The 16,695-nt window shown below is 47.0% G+C and overlaps 2 protein-coding genes across 10 annotated transcripts in view; both read right to left on the reverse strand.

Annotated features, from left to right (window-relative positions):
* Positions 1–1,343: 1,343 nt before the first annotated feature.
* Positions 1,344–9,092, reverse strand: ZDHHC23 (zinc finger DHHC-type palmitoyltransferase 23). 5 transcript variants are annotated; one of them, XR_003924398.1, is made up of 5 exons: positions 8,932–9,092; positions 7,875–8,576; positions 6,979–7,146; positions 5,663–6,128; positions 1,344–5,111 (listed from the first exon to the last, which is right to left on the reverse strand). XR_003924398.1 is itself a non-coding variant. In XM_030020868.1 (5 exons), exons 1-5 carry the CDS (start codon positions 9,036–9,038, stop codon positions 5,874–5,876), a joined length of 1,143 nt encoding a protein of 380 aa, XP_029876728.1. In that variant the 5' UTR covers positions 9,039–9,092; the 3' UTR covers positions 1,344–5,873. The 5 variants fall into 5 exon arrangements, 3 of the variants coding, with proteins under 3 accessions (XP_029876728.1, XP_029876729.1, XP_029876727.1); XR_003924397.1 differs by having other exon boundaries at positions 5,402–6,128; XM_030020868.1 differs by having other exon boundaries at positions 1,344–5,884; positions 5,974–6,128.
* A 1,322-nt stretch (positions 9,093–10,414) lies between these two features.
* GRAMD1C (GRAM domain containing 1C) overlaps positions 10,415–16,695 on the reverse strand; it is a 54,528-nt gene continuing 48,247 nt past the window's right edge. For all 5 annotated transcript variants that reach the window (XM_030020223.1, XM_030020222.1, XM_030020225.2 and 2 more), the window contains 6 exons: positions 16,448–16,551; positions 15,552–15,731; positions 13,857–13,914; positions 13,241–13,351; positions 12,283–12,388; positions 10,415–10,637 (listed from right to left, as the gene is read on the reverse strand). In XM_030020223.1, the coding sequence (XP_029876083.1) occupies positions 10,560–10,637; positions 12,283–12,388; positions 13,241–13,351; positions 13,857–13,914; positions 15,552–15,731; positions 16,448–16,551 (637 nt within the window). In that variant the 3' untranslated portion in view covers positions 10,415–10,559. The remainder of the gene's footprint in view (positions 10,638–12,282; positions 12,389–13,240; positions 13,352–13,856; positions 13,915–15,551; positions 15,732–16,447; positions 16,552–16,695) is intronic.

The raw sequence follows: 16,695 nt of genomic DNA on the forward strand, positions 1-16,695 counted from the left end.
CTCACAGCTTAGGCACACTCCTGCCTGTCAGCTCCTTGCTTTTCTTAGCAAGAGAGGGAGGTGGCTGCACAGCCAGACTTTCCTTCTCCTGTGCAGGGACGGGGGCAGGATTTTCACTTTGGTACAACAGCAAACGCAGAACCCTGAAGTAATTGCAAACTGCCCTTCTCCTTAACCCCGTCCCCTGCCAACACCTGCCCTCCCAAGTTCTTACATGCTTTCCCACAGAAATACCTTCTCCTCAGTAAATCCGTACACCAGTCTCTTCAAAGTCTCCCAGGCCCAGCTCAAAGTGGATTTGAAACAGAACCTGAAGTATTAAACAATTTCCTCTGCTCCCCCCAGGCAAACAAGACTGTAGCTGGGGACAGTAGTTAGCCTGGGAAGGATCCATGAACTACTGCAGTCTGATCCACAGCTCACATCTTTACAGACACCAGCCACAGTAGCACACCTCAGCCTTCCCCAGCACATGAGCTACCACTCCAGACGTGCTCCTGCTGTGCAGGGGCAACATGGCAAGCCACATTGGGATAAAAATAAAAGCTGGTGAGAGACAGTAGTCTCATGTGTCCCCACCATCAGCACTGGGGTTAATGAAGCTGGTGGCTGCCGGGCTGTCGGAAGTCTGACACCCTTCTACACATACCTCTCTCACCTAACTACAAACCTGGTTCATTGCTAGTGCAAGGTCCTTGTTGTCAGCGAGCACAAAGTAATCTTCAAAGAGAAATAGCTGAACAGCAGACAGAAGTGCCATCCAGGCAAATCAAAGCAGAGCTCGGGGAACAATCAAAGGCACCTGTGATTCTACTCATTAGAAATCATCTTGCCTTTCAGCAGATGTCCCAAGATACCAATAGAATCAAAGGCTACATTTCTTCCCACGATCTGCACAGAGAATATCCACGTCATTTCCAAACGTGGCTTAGAATGTTTAAAGTAAGAGAGTGTTCCTTTTGGGGGTTCTGGATGTATTCTGTGGGCAGGTGTAGGAGGAAAAGCAAGACACTGGACAAACAGGCTAGGAACCTGATCAGATACCAATAATGGATTGCTCATGGGATGCAAGATCCTGGTTCAAATCCCCACTGCAAGGGCATATCCCTGGTTTCCAAGGTGGTGAGAACTGCCAGCAAGTCTCTGTTTCATCCCAACACCAACAAAACCAAAGGTCAACTTTTGCAGAACTGGAAGAAAACTTGTTTCCCAGCTTTTCCTTAGCCTGTTGCTCCCTTATTCCCAAGTCAAGCTCACAGCTAAATAGCCATGAGAAGACAGCAGCTTCTGGTCATTTGACCTGGCTGAGCGTGTTGGCACAAATCAACAGGCCACTCCACAGATAATTTCTAATTATTTATTTTGATTCATAATTGCACCCATTTGGAAACACTGAATACGATGCAAAATGGACAGAAACACACACACACACACCCCCCCAGTCCTTTCAACAAAGCTCACGAATGTGTTTCACAAAGTTTCTTCCTTAAGCTCAGGGTAAAAAAAAAAAAAACCACCAAAACCACCCCACTCTCCAAGGTAGACAGTTCTTCCAAAGCTCATCATTCTTCACATTATCATTAGAGGAGTTTCATAAAGACAAGATCTTGGGAGGCTGAATTCCCGCGTTTCAGAAAGAACCTCACCTGTCCGCAGAAAGATTTTTTGCTGTACAAACATCCTGATAGTAGAAGAAAATCCTAGGAAACTGTAGAGTTCTTCACTGAAAGCAATACAGGAAAACACATCCATAATCACACACGCTTCCTGCCCTTATGAGGCAATATACATTCATATAGAAGGAAAAAACCAAGCACATTATTAAGACATTAGGCAGTGAGGCAGTATCCATTTTATCTTCAAAAGAAATTTTACAGCAAATGGTTTCATTAAGACACTTGAAAACAACCTACTTTGAAGAAAAAAAAAAAAGCACCATCATAGCGTGAAGGCTGAAATGTGATTAGGAGTCACAAGCAGTGCCAACTCGGGCTCACCAGTGACTTTTGTCATTTGAGGACAAGTTAAATGGAGAAACAGTCGGTGTGGGGATCTGTGACTTGCCTACAAAAAAGCACGATGTAAGAAGATACAGTTAAAGAGTGCCAAGCCACCATTTACAGGGTGTATCTAATGGTGCACAGTTCTTAGTATAGTCACCAAACAGTAGGGTTGCTGGCATTTGGACACGGAGGGTTTAACACTACAACAGCAGCAACATCAGAACCCTGGCCCCTTAAGAGTTGCCCTGGTCTGCAGAAGTCCACAATACTTGTGAAACAACAAATGACTCTTATGAGGTCATGGTTAAAGCAGGAAAAACTAATTTCCAAGTCTGGGCAGAGAAACATCAAGGCTAGCTATTACCAAAATCCTTCCCTGCTTCTGGCCAGCTCTAGGTCCTCTCTTCTTACACAGGGAAAACTTTTCAGGGCCAGCAGGGTACTACTGTTTTCTGCACTGCCAGGTACATGCATACAGTATTTACAGGTGAGACACTGGTCCTTGCCTCAAGGCCACACACACATGACTCAAGTCACCTGTCAAATGCAGCCTGCTCCCACTGCTCCAACACCCAGACAGCACGGATCTAGGCAGCTACGAACACAGTGAGCCTGAGGACTGACTCTTTATGCCTAGGGTTTAACATTTTTCTACCAGCATGGCCAGTAACAAGCTCAGCAAGAAAATACTCAGAAGAGAAATTGTCCTTTAGTGCACAAGAGATCACAACAGTCTGCCCTTGCTCTAAGTGCAAAAGGGAGCGTTACCCTTCAAGGACTGCTTGCTAATTCTCAGGGCTATTAAAAGGAGAGCTCCAAAGCATGCATCTGAAGCTCGCAACTCTTCCGCCCTTTTAGATATCCTGTTACTTTATGCTTCCCATCTCCCAAGGCATTCACAAGGTAAATCCTCTCAGGAAGAAGCCAGGACAGTAAACATAAGCCACATCCTTAAAGAAAAAGGTCACCACTGCTACGCAGATTACAGCCACCTGAACTTCCTATTCACTGGGGAATCAGCACTGCACGCTCCTCAAAAAAACCCCAGCCTTGCAACCCTTTCAGTCTCCTGAATGGTTCCATTTCCCTCTGGAGTGAGTGCAAAAATAAATTTTATGTTAGCACCACTATATTGGAGTGGGCTTAACCAAGGTATGGATGGAATGGTTACATTAGTCCAGGGTCCTTTGCTCCTAATCTGCACTCCAAAGTCCACACTGCCTGGCAGAACACCACTGAGAGTGTCTCGGTGTAAGCAGTTCAAATGAAGTCTCCCATGCCAGAGCTCACTAAGAGACAAGGGACAAGACTACACTGACAGACAGGCTGCAAAGTAGTAACCAGTCTCTGCCTGTGGCAGAAAGCGAGCACAACAGGGTCAGGCACTGCCAGGGAAACGATCTGCGATCTGCTCAGCTTTCTCCCCCACCAGGAGTAGCAGGACTCTGAGAAACTGCTTATCTCAAACCTGTAAACATTCCCAGAGCTCGTTCAGCTCACAGGCGCACGATTGATTTCTGTACGTGAAACTCACAGGGACAAAGGGGTTGGCTACCTCCACTGCAGGGGTTCGTTTAGCCCAGGAGGTCATTCTGCCTTAATCTTCCCAAGCGCCAGCAGTATGAGATCTGAGAAGATCACAAACCTGCTAGCCCACAGCATCCTTGTCTCCAGGGTTGCCAAGCTCCAATTCATCTCAGCAGGTACCACAAAATGCATATGTGCCATGGAAACATTTACAGACAACTCATGTGGAGGCAAGGTCTTTGTGTGAATTTAAACTCCTAGGGTCAGGCTCTAAGCTCCTAACACTCGGGTCATAAAGGAACAGTTAGCACAGTCCAGCTGGGTGCCTTTTTCTTCACATTAGGGCAAGGGAAGTGGTCAGAAACCTCTTAGTGTGTTCAGTGAGAGACGGGAAGCAAGAGAGGTGTTGTTCCCTTTACCTCCTTATAAAGGATTGCTCACTGGATGAAAAGGGGTAAGAGGAAATAAGGGACACTCAGTAAGTCAGTAACTCTTTCTGCACAGCCACGTTCCAAGTGCAGCTGCTCCTCAATTATCTGGTGGTCATAGAAAGTTCCACTTGAGGAAATCAAACAGTGCAGAGGGACATGGTCTTCACCTTAAACTGGGACACGTAATCAGGAGCACACACACCAAATACAGCAGGGATCTCAAGAGACACCCCCAACCCTGCTACACCTTTTGGGACCACGCACCATCCATCCGTTCTTCAGAAATAACACACAGCAGCGCACAGTGAATTTGCATCACTCAGCCAACATCCACCAGCTGCCTGCCCACACAAGTGAAGTCATGTCCATGCTGCACACACCATCTAAAAACATCAGTAGCTAGGACAAAGCTCTTTACTCTGCTTCTGCATCTTAGGCCCAACCCGTAACTCTTGTGCCATGGTCCCAGGGTTTTCCAGCCAGACCTTTCCTATTTCTGCAGGGCTAACAATGTACACAAAGGGTTTAAAACAAAAAACCAAGAAAAAAAATCCCACCCACAAAAACCACAAACCATCACCACCAAAACCTTGTGATTTCAGCTGAAGGTCAAGTCTGGACAATATTACAGTTGCAGGCTGATGAGGAACAAGTGGCATTCTTGCAGAGCACATTTAACACATTCATTCACCTGCCAGTGCAAGTCATCTACCCCAAAACCACACAGCTCCAACACATCCTCTCCCTACATACGCAGAGACTGAACTGTTCCTTGACTTCCTGGCTTGAGAAAACAGATCTACAGTCAGGAAGCTCCACAGTGACTGGGTTGAGAGGAGACAGGATCGCTACATTATTAGCAACACAACCGACCAAGATGCTACCTACCAAAAAAGCTGTTAGCAGAATTGCTTACTGTCCCACAGACTCCCTTCTCCCACAGAGGGAGAGACAAAGGTGGTTTCCATAAAGCTACAGTAACACCAGACAGCACTCTTGTTTTCCCCTCAGAGTCCACTGTTACATGTTGCTTCAAAACATCTCCTTCTTACTTGGTATATTTACCTGCTGTCTCATGCCACAACCCATAATCAGAGCAGAAACACTTTGAGGGAAATGAGCCAAGCCTTCAAACCAACACAGACCCAGCCTGCAGAAAGAACAACGAGATCGAAGATGACAGTGTCTTCTCACCCAGTCAGACAGATGGGGATGTACTAACAACCGTAGGGGTCAAGAGGTGAAGGGATCTTACAAAGCCCTACAGGAATGTTGCTCACAAAGGCACTTAATACAAGCATGTATACAGCTGGATGGAACAGAAGATAGAGAAAATAAATAAATAAATAAATGCACCAGAGAGGAGGGAGCTGCTCAGTGACTGCCTAGACAGTCTCTTTTAGCCAAACAGCCTGGCTTCTACAGTGGTCCATCTGTTACCTGTATCAAAAGTCCACCTTCCTGACATCTCTGAAATGTCGCACGTAGGTACAAGCCATGGATTCCTTAACCTTTGCAGGAATCAATGCACGCTCTGAAGTCCAGCTGCAGGTTCCTCTTGATGCCAGGGTTCGCACGTAACAAAAACTCAAGTTCTCAAAACCTTGTGCTCTTCTTCCTGTTGAGCTGAGCTGCACAGAGTTTCCCACAGTGGAAAAAGCCAGCAGGCTCCTTCTCTCCGGGTTTGTGCATATGGCTTACCGCTTTCTGCATCCTATTGCTGGCTGACAGCACACGAAGAACCATTCTGCCTGGGAAAGCCTCTGATGTTGTCAGTCACGGGACAGGCAGCCCCAACACCGACCACGAAGGAAAGGTGTGGGAGAAGGGAGTCCTAGTGGAAGGGGCCGTTCCCCTGCTAAAGAAAGTCAGTCAACATCATCTGCAGAAAGAGGGGTGTCACACGATGTCTTCAGCAGAGCGCTGTGGAGGAGAAGACCCTAGGCTCAAGAAATGGCCCCAGTTGCATAGGAAACCCCTGTTATACTGGCCAGTGTCTATCACTAACCCACCCAGGAGCCTGCGCCCAGTGTTGTCCCGCAGAGCCAGCCGAGCTTCCCTCTCGGTCACGTTGTAGCTGATGTTCAACAGCTGGATAAGAAGGATGTATCCCATGCCAGCTGTTACAATGGCACAGTACCACACACAGGTGAACGACAGAGCAGAGCTGGCAGCAGGGAAAAAGATGGGAAGGAAGCCATTTAGTTTTGGAGCAGCTGCTTTAGAGTGACTTTCCCTGGTAATCACTACCCTTTCAAATCCCTGTCTACATCTGCCACAGTGATCTCAGTTTGGTGCTTTCATCAGATAATCCTTAAAGGCTTTCTCAAAATTAAAGCTTCAGGGCTTACTTAATGAGAGCTTTTAGAGCTACCAGAGCTACTCTTGCACATTGCTATCACGCTACCTAGCTCTTTACTCTTACTGTTGTAAAGGCACTCGGTCTTTATTTAAGGACGCGATGATGCTCACACTAGATAGATCATGAAATGGAGTACAGAAGAAGGTGGAGTCACTTGTGCTAGCGTACTCTGCCCATCAATGGTAGCGCCAGTCTCTGAACTCACGTCCAACACTTTTTGCCACCCTTCCTGCCAGACAAGGCATATTAACGCTGTCTGTTCTGAGCACATAACTCAGAAGAACAGTCACTAGATAAACAGTGAGGGATGAGAGGGAGAGACAGCACGCAGATTCCAGATTGTCAGGCCATTACCTGCATCTGGAGGCAAACATATTCAAGGTGTATCTATATAGGACACAATAAATAAAGACTTCAAATCCCAGCTCCTCCAACAACTTTTTCCAAATAAATGGTGAGCTCCCTCTGAGTCTCAGGCTCCCCACCTTGGCAAAAGCAGTAACGCATCCCTGCTTTCCACAGCTTTTTAGGGAGCACTTTTTGGTCAGGTTTGACAGCCAACAGCACTGGCCTAGAGCACAGAATGAGGAACACGAGCTAAGCTGCCTGACCAAGCCCATTCCCACCCCAGCTCTCTCCCAGACAGACGTCTCACCTGTAGTCGGAATAGGCCCCGGGGCAGTAGAACAATGCCACAAACGGAGTTCGTCCCCTACAGATGGTGTGCAAGGTCAACGTAATCCCATATACAGAGGTGAGCATGAAGAAGGAGAGTGCAAGGATGAATGCTTGGTGGTTCTGCTCCCCTACACAGCTGTTAATCCTCCAAAAGGAAAGAAGAGATTACTTTACTTAAAAAGAAAAGAAACAGTTTTTTCTTTCCTCTTCCCTCCCCCAGCTATCAGAGAACCTCATTTCCAAGGTGCTTCTATACAACACAGGCTAAGAACTTTGAAACATGTTCAGAGAAGCTTTATAGCTTTTTATAGAAAGGTTATAGGCACAAGTCAATAGACAAGTAGGGTAATGGTGGTAGATCGCTTGCCTCAAACTTTAGCAAGTGTAGTATCCTTTGCTGAAACAGATCTATACCCTACTGCTCCTTGGTTTCAGTACTGCATGCACACAAGCACCTTTGGGTTCCCTTGCCCCAGGAAAGCACTACTGCAAGTTAACTGAAGGATTGCTAGTGCTCCACAGACCAAATTTAAAAAAAAAAACAAACCCAAACCAACCCCCCCCCTCCAAATCCCCCCAGTCAAAAAAACCAAAAAAAATACCCCCCCCAGATGAAAACCAGTAAAGAACCAAAGGCAATTCTGAAGTGTGCTGTAAAAGTTAACAGCTATCAGGTCAACCCACTTACAGTAAAGTTTAAATTGTTCTTTACAACGGTAAGTACAAATTTACTGTTTTAAAGAACGCCACCAGGTCTTGCACATAACAAAAGCAACCCCATTTGACAGAGTCTGTAAAAAAAGAAGCTCACTTAAAAAGGGGCAGGGCGGGGGCAGAGAGAACAGACAGTAGCCTCAGCAGCGCAAAACCTACCAGACACAGTGATGGTCCAGTCTCCTTACACACCTGCCGCAAAGCCGGCAGTGCCCTGCTCGGGCTGGTCTGACCAGCTGGCATTTAGTGCACCAGTCCTTTTTCACACCTTCTGGCTCCCCAGCTGACATCCTGGAATAGCCTTTGGCCTCCCCGTTCACAGCACGGCCGCTGGCAGTTCCTGACACGGTGACGCCACGGAGCCCGTTGGAGCTCCCTCTAACACTCTTGTTGGGCAAACCCTGGTGCGATGACTTCTCGTTGCTTGCTGGGATGGGAAGGTAGCCAGGGTCTGTCTTGGCTCGAGACAGGGCCGCAAGCATAAGAATTAACCCGCAGGTGAGAGCGACCACTTGGGAATAGCCCACGTGGCCTCGGGGAACCACCTCCTGGAGAAAGACATAGTACATGTAGCCCAAGGAGAAGAGCCCCAGGCTCAAGAAGAAGAGAGTCCGTTCCTTCCTCCTGTGGGTGAGGTAGTAATACCACAGCACCAGCACGGGCAGAGACGTCAGGATGACGAGACCCAGCAGGAAGTGCAGAGCGGCAACGTGGAGCAAGACGGGCAGCAGAACGAGAGGCGGCACGAGGCTGACATTGATCTTCACGGCCCCCGCGAACCAAGGGACCCGCACCCGGTCCGCGACGGTGTCGGCAATTCTTTCCAGAGTTCCCGGCGCCAGGGATTTGCACGTCAGCCACCTGTTAGGGGGGAAAGCACAGACGCCGGCTAGCAGGCGGGCAAGCCCAGGCCCTTCCCCTGCCTCGTCCCGCTCCGGCGGCCGGTGCCGGGGCGGCCCCCGCCCGCCTCTTCCCCCGTCCCTCTCTGCCGTCGAGCTTCCCGAGAAGCGGCGCGCAGCTCCCCTCCCCTCAGGGCGGCAGCCCCGCGGGGGGCACCGGCTAGCCCACGGGGCTTCCCGTGAGGCGAGGGGGGCGGACACCCACAGCCGTCCCCCGTCCCCGCCGCCGGGAGTGGGGGGGTGTCTCGCAGCCGGCCCGCTCGCCGGGCGGCGGCGGCCGGTCAGGCGGAGGGGGGGGGGGGTGTCGGAGCCGTTACCTCTCGCAGCCCTCGTCCAGGTCCTCGCAGTCGCAGCAGCACGCCGCCAGGTGGTTCCTCCGGCCCCTCCGGTCCACGTACTCGCAGCAGCAGAGGGGCTCCTCCATCGCCGCCCGCCGCGCCCTTCCCCGCGACCCTCCCTCAGCCGCCGCCGGGCCGGGGACGCGTCCCTCACGGCAGCGCCGCCGCGGCAGCCGCCCGGCCCCGCCCCCGCCGCCAGCCGCAGGTGCCTCGCGCCCGCCGCCACCGCCTCCTCCACAGCGGCCCCGCCCCCTTCGGCGGAGCCCGGCCGCCATTGGCCGCCCGCGCCCCGAGCGTCTCCCGAACGCGGAGGTGTGCGGGCGGTGAGGGGACACCCCCCCCCCCCCCCCCCACTCACCCGCCCCGGGCCCATCCACCTGACGGCGGAATGGCCCAATGCCTGCCCGGCGGGGGCGGGGCTAGCCGTGACGCGGCCGTACCTGGCTTAAAGGGCCAGCGCAACAGGTGGCGGCCGCGGGAGGCGGGGGGGGACGGACTCCGCGGGGTCCCGCCGCCCCCAGCTCCCGCGGCTGGGGAGAGACCCCGAGCCAGCCCCGTCTCCCCTGGGCAGACGGGGGAAGCAAGGCTGACCAGCTTTGCCGTTCCCCAGGGCTGGACACGCGTGGCTGGGAAAGTTTCGCCACCCGGCACAGCCCACGTGCATGTTTAAATCTTGCCCGTGGAGTGTTTGGTCTCAGAACCCGGCTTTTTGGGACTCAAGCGCCCACACATCCCCTCGCCTACCCCGGGCTGCAAGCCAGGGGAGCATCACTGCAAGGATTTGCACCGCTGCGAGACGGACTGAGCACCACAGCAGCCGCCACGGGTGTTGCCGTTTCCCTCGCTTTTTAATTTTTATTTCCATCTTCCTTCTCTCAACCTGCCTCGAAAAAGCTTGAAGCCAGAAGAAAAGGTGTTTCATCGTCAGTGGGCACACTATGCTAAAGAACTAAAGAGCAGCCCTCGACGGAGGGAAAATACCGAGGGCTGAAATTTTTCTGGGAGAGCTAGAAACATATGGCAGAAGGCAGACTGCCAAAGCTCGCAGCATGCAAGAGATTTAGCAAAGAGGTATCAAGCGCTTTCCCGTTAAGATTAATTAACTAAAAAATATTAATCCCTAAAGATGGTGAGTTGTTTTACAAGGTCCCCATAGCTAAAAAAAGCATATGAAGATTCTGTGGCTACAAAACCACGACTTGTTCTTTTTCGTCCAAAACACTCTTCACTGACGGTCATTTTTTAAGATGACAGAAAAAGCTGCAATTTCATTAAAGACAAGTCCAGCTCTCTGCTGAGGGTGTCCTCCCCTCCTCCAAAATTTGCAGATCTGTTAACCAGCAGTACAACTGCCGTCGCTCACTCACCGTGGGGTTTGAGAGCTCTGCACTGTTTGTAAGCAAGACTCCCCAAGGCTGGCAGGAGGGACAGATCGCCAGGCTACAGGAACGCAGAACCCAACTTACTTCTTCCAGAAACCTTTATTCCGTGCAGCTTTTGAGCCAAATAGTAAAGAGTCCGAAGGTGACAGTTACAGTCCCCACCCCACAAGTCCTCACACACACATCTGTTCTTCCAACATCTTGAACGGAAAGCTGATGTGGGTATTAACTCTCAGTCTTGCCGCTCTGTGTCCTGTTCAAGTGATCAAAGCTTCTCTGGAGCATGGAAAGGGAGATCTTTAGCTGTGAAGATAAAACCATCATATCCCCCCAATTACTTAGTCTCCTGCATGGGTGAGTGATACCAGGAAAATAATGTCTCCCTCCCCCTTTTCTTTTAAAGATCTCATGCAATTTCCTCCTCCCTGTTTCTATAAACAGTTGCCTTACTGTGCTCTCCTAACAGCTATACTCTGTACAGTTTGTAATTACTAACAGTCCAGCACGATAAAGTCTTAACACCTCGCCAGACAATAGTGCGGAAGGTTAAGCCACCCCACTCATTTTTAGTCACAGTTAAAGTTCACAGCAAATATTCTAAGGAACATGGCAGCAAAGCATGAATTTTCTTTTAATACCTGGCCCTCCCAGTGCATCTGGGTGCACAAAACGTGTTTAGATTATTGACAACCCTCAGAAAACACACGGGAACAGGCACTAAGATGTGTCATGACTTCCAGACAAAAGTGTTATTTGGGATGAAAAAGGTGGTTGAATTCTTTCTCTCTCTCTCTCTCTTTTTTTTTTTTTTTTTTTTTTTTTTTTTACACTCTGTGTGTTCAAAAAGCAGTTTAACACTTCAGAATTAGGAATTGTTTAGGTAGTAAGCAGAGACAATGAAAAGGGCGTGGAAACAAGGAAATTCATTTCTACAGTGAAATTTCCAGCACTCAGAAGCTTTTTTCAAGCTGTGATCAAAATGGTTAACAGATTAATAGCAATTTTGTGTGCAGAGACACCTCTGAACAAGGAGTATAAAAAACAGCTTCTTTTTCTACCCTCCTTTAGTGCGTGGGAGAACACAGAGCAAACTGGTGATGGATAGAGGTACATGTGAACTCCCCCACAGCTTTCCTAATCTAATAATTTCTTCTGTCACATTTTAAGATTTAATAAAAGAACTTAAAATCAGAACATTCATAGGTTATAAGTAAAAAAGAAAAAGTATGAATTTACTGTCCTTCACTTACTGAGTTGAAATTTCAGCCTAGGGGTTTACCAATATTGGACTTCAGAATCAGAGAGACAAACCAACATTCAACAAGTTCGTTTTTTATATAGCATTTGTAGTATGTAAGAGCCTGAAGTGTAAGTTACTGAGAAGGAGGATTAACTCCATAGCTATGGAGCCTCTCAGAACATACAGTCTGTAGAATTTACTTGTTTTTCACTGGAGATTAGGTGACCCATTGATACCAAGGCTAAATGAAGCTCTCACCAATATCTAGAAGAGTAGCAGGGAGCAAAAGCCAGGATAAACCAGAATGAAGAAACCCCATAATGAGATGGGCAAATACTTAACATTATGTTTTGAGTCTTCTTAGACGAGAGGATCTGTTTTGAATTAATGCAGTCTTTGCTTTGTCATGATTCAGAACTGCATCAACACATCTCATCAATACAGGTACTTGACAGGTTTAAGAAAATTGACACGAATATTTAATCTTAGTCCAAAAAAAAAAAAAAAAAAACCACCTCTCAACCCAAAACATCACAAACGTGAGTGTTGCCCATGTACCAAATTCAAGCCTAGGACAAAACAGGTCAAGGAGTGAAGAAAACTTCAGTTAGCACCAGAAGACATCAAACAAAAGCTATGACAGCATAAGGGAGAAAACTTGAGTTGTTGAGAAACAAGAACATCACCAGGAAAGACTGGCAGACCTACCTGCTCAAGCATTTCAATTGAGTCTCTTAAAACTCCCTTCACGTGTTTAACCTGTTCTTTATCATATTGAGGGATCTCCTCTTTTGATACCATTTCTGGTGATACGCTGAAAGAGATTGAGATTACATCAGAAACATGAAACAAGCACCTCCATGGCTTTCTAAAAGCAACTGCTCTCTGTGACCATTGCTCTGCCATTGCTAAAAGCATCCTTTTCCAAAAGCCACATAAAAAGCTGCCTATAGTTAAATTTCAATCCCTGTTGCCTTGAAGATGCTGCCTCAGACCTTTATAGACAACAGCCACAAAGAACAAATGTGCTCGCATTACGTCTGCAATGTAAGTTCTCACACTTCAGAGGGCAAGCTCTTTCTTATGAAGAAAGTAACTCTAATCAGTTCTGAGATGATCACTACGGAAGGTCGCCACACCACTTCCATACTCAAGATCAGGTTACGGTTTTTAACACGTTTGCTGATACCATATTCAAGAAAGGAAGCAACATCTGAGCCTCTTCAGTGTGTCTGAATACAAAAGGCACCTAATATGTAAGTTTGAGGAGGAGAGAAGATTTAGCAGGACACTCACAGAAAGAGGCTAAAAAGCTAAATGAATCTCTAACGTTACATTTGACATCACGCTGGTTCACACAGGATGAAGTGAACACTTTGGTTCTGTGATCAGCACTATGATATTCACAGAAGATGAGTCACAGCAGGGTGATAAATGCAAGCTAAGGTTAACACTCCCCCAAAAAACAGCTTGTCAAAGGAGAAACTTATTACTGCAAAATGCAGACAGACATGTCACTGGATATCAGCATAGACCACAGACGAGCAGCAAGCCCCAACAGCTTTTGAAGACTTACCACCGAGTTTCATTGTTCAAAATTTATTTTAGATCAGATTCTCACATAAGCTGAGGAAGAAAGCAAGCAAAGATTGTGAATTCAACTTACTTCAAAGAGCTTTCTTCCTGAAGTTGGACGTGATAGAGGGACTGAGCTGCATGCTCTATCTTTGACAGTTTGAGAAAGAGTGTTACATTCAGCAAGACCAAAACCAGCAAACTGCAGGGAGAAGAGAACAAAAAATCAAGTCCTGTAACAATTTCAGTTGCAATGCTACAGAAACAAGATCTGGGCTAAAAACAGCTAAGAAAAGAGAATCCTTCTGGGAGAAATAAAAGGTATGGGGCAGCACTGTACTGAAAATAAAGATCTACCCAAAAAATTCTTAGCAGTTAGCATTAAGCTGTGTAATAGCAACCAATAGGAACGACAACAGTGTCTCCTCTTGGAACTTTTAAAACTAGGAGTAAGTTCTAGACTTTTTTTTATAGGATCAGACCTAAGTAAAATTGCAAGGTAGACTAGTTTGGCAAGTCAGTATTTTCATTCCGTGTGTCACTTAAGTCAATCCATTCCCCTCCTATACCCAAGTGCTCCATTCATATTCGGTTAGGATCTATGATGCTACATGCAATGTTAACATGCAAGTAAGGTACAGACAAATACAGATAAAGACCAAGATGAGCTTGAGACAAGCTACATTTTAATGCAAGTGAGTACTTACAAGACACTCATTACTACAATGATGGTGGTGGTCCGACTTACAGCATCTTTTTTCCTTCCTATAGGGCATGGAAGAAAAGGAGGTTAAAAAGTACTGAAGAACATTCCTAAAGGAGGCCTGCAGATACATGTCAGTGCCCAGCATTTCATACAGAATAGCTCAACAGCTGCTGATGGAAAAAACCCCAACAGATCATGTGGGTGCACCACGGCATTTTTGCAGTCATCTTGGACAAGTCAGCTGGACAGTTGGGCTCTTCCATCAGGAGCAGGATTCCCCCTACCCCAGTAGGTTGGGGAGAACACAGTGCTGGGACATGTTCACATTAAACCTAGAGAGCCTGAGAAGGTTACAGTCCATCCATTACTAACACTTATTCAGCACATACGCTGCTAGTCACACACAAGCAGAGACAGGCTGCGAAGTGGCTCTCTTCTGCTTGTTCTCCTGCCCACATTAGTCTTTCTGACAACCAGTGTCAAATCAAGTTCTCTTGTAATTTGTCCCACCCTTACTGGCTTGGTTTATATGTTGGCCCAAAGGCAGCCTTTCGAAAGAGCATCTGCTAGTCATCAGGCAACAGACACTAGTGAGGGAGGGGAAGTATGCACGTCCTTTCCAAACTGAGCAGTAATCACCTACCACTGTGGGCAGGCTGATCTTTAAATATAATTACCTGTTCTCCTAAAACAGTTTCTTACATTCACATTTCCTGCCCCGGACAAAAGGCATACATGAAAGCTGTAGTGTATACTGTGACAGACAGGGTCACCTGAAAAGGTGGAGGAGCAGCAGCAAAATTAAGTAATCAGAAAGTAATCTCAGTTAGGTAAAGAGAGTCCATTACACATGGCTGTTGATCCAAATGTTCTCTCAGTGCTATACCCAGTGTTGTCTCCTCCTTTAGAAAAAGGCACCTGCTCCTACTTCAGTGTTTACAATTCAACTTGTGTCATGAAATCCACCATTCTCTGATACACATTAATGCACAGATGTTCCTCCTGTCTGTAGGTGTAGCTAATATTGTATATGCTAGTGGCCAAGTCTGTCATGTCTAGGAGCAGTGGAACTGCAGGAAATGCTTCAGTGACCCAGAAATTACAGAAGCAGATAGGAAAGAGACTCCTTAACATAAAAAAACCAACCAAACAAAAAAACCCCAAACCCTCCACACACACCCCGCAAAAAACCCCAACAACAACAAGAACAAAAAATAACACCACCCCCCCCCAAAAAAAAAACCCCAAAACCCCACACACCACCAAAACGCCCAGGATGACAGGGCCAAGGTGAGTGACAAAGTCTAATCAACTCATGACTTGCGTGTGCAGTTATTTGAAGAAATAAAGCAATTTTTCAGCAACTTTACAAAAGTCAGGTTAAGTGTCTTTCTGATCCCATCTCATTTTCAATCCTATGCAGGTACACTGCAGCATTTTAGGTTTTGGTTGGTTTTTGTTTGTTTGTTTTAAAAACAGAAGCTGAGACTAGGTTTGATTTCATGAGATACTCATCATGAAAGTGACTATGCATGCTCCAAATCTATTTTATGCATGCTTGAACACACTAAAGCATTTGCTATCACACCAATTAGATAAAGACAATGAGAGTAACATACACGCAAGTGTTATTCTTGTGCTATTTTAAGTTTCTTGAACACATCTTTTGGTAAATACTTGATATAAAAAGTCCTACCTATTATGCTGCCCTGGGACTCTACTCCCATGTCACCAGAGGAGTGTTGGGAAGAACGTTTAGGAAGTGATTCTGCCAGACTCCGGTGTAAAGTGCGTCGTCTTCGTCTCAGGGCAACTAATTTTCCAGAGTCTTCTATGGACTGATTAATTGCATATTCCTCCATTAGGAGATCTGATTCTGCAGTGGAAAAAAAATAAGGTTACTGAACTTTCAAAAGGAAAGCTGAAAAGCCTAGTGCTGAAGATTTAAATTGTGACATATGGAGGGTGGCAGTGAGAGGAATAAGTGCACCTTCTAGTAAATGAACTTAAAGCAGGCAATTGACATAAACTACACCTTGACCTGTACTACCTGTCCTGTTTGCTAGAGGGCACGTAGTACACTTTTCAGATATGGTGTACACTCAGCCTATGCAGGACTCTTTAATGATATGTTGGACAGCAGTTGGAAGAGCACTTCAAGACACTGTTAGACTGAGACTGGGAATTGTGTTAGACTGTGAGCTTGCAACCGCGGCTGGCCAGGCTGTTAACAGACATAGCCAAGGAGCCTGCCAAGTGCCACTGCTGCTCTTCTCAAACCCACAATCAAGGAAATACTTAAAGATAGGCAAAGGCAGTTGAGAGTAACAGCTTTCCTGCTGCTCCTCATGTTTCCTTCAGAAAGCAATTATGACAAGGTATACAAGAGCTCCTTGTTAGCATTAAGCTACGAGGCTTCTTTGACACCCTGGAATTGGCAGATATACTGATGACAGGAACTTCTGACTCTGAGATTCCTTTAGTGTTGCCTTCTTTTCAAACCATTATTTAATGAATCAAGTTTGACAGACATGAAAACATACATAGGAAAGGTAGCCTCCTTACTCCAGCACAAAGAAGAAAATGCCTCACCAAGTTGTTTGAAGTTTTCCTGTATTCCTCCCCAGGTATTCTTCTCGATTACGGACTTGACAAGGCCCCAAGGCTGTTTTTTGTACTTCACTTCTGCAGAAACTCTAATAAACAGAATGCAATAGTGAAAGAGTGCTCTTCTAGGTAGCACAGTGATAGCAGAAATCTCTTATCAGAAGCAGGCCTCTAGCTTATGTCCATAATCTGAAATATCAACTGGAACTGCCTTGGCATTCTACCTGGGCAGC

This window comes from Aquila chrysaetos, chromosome 7 (assembly GCF_900496995.4).
Source record: "Aquila chrysaetos chrysaetos chromosome 7, bAquChr1.4, whole genome shotgun sequence".
Taxonomy (NCBI): Eukaryota; Metazoa; Chordata; class Aves; order Accipitriformes; family Accipitridae; genus Aquila; species Aquila chrysaetos.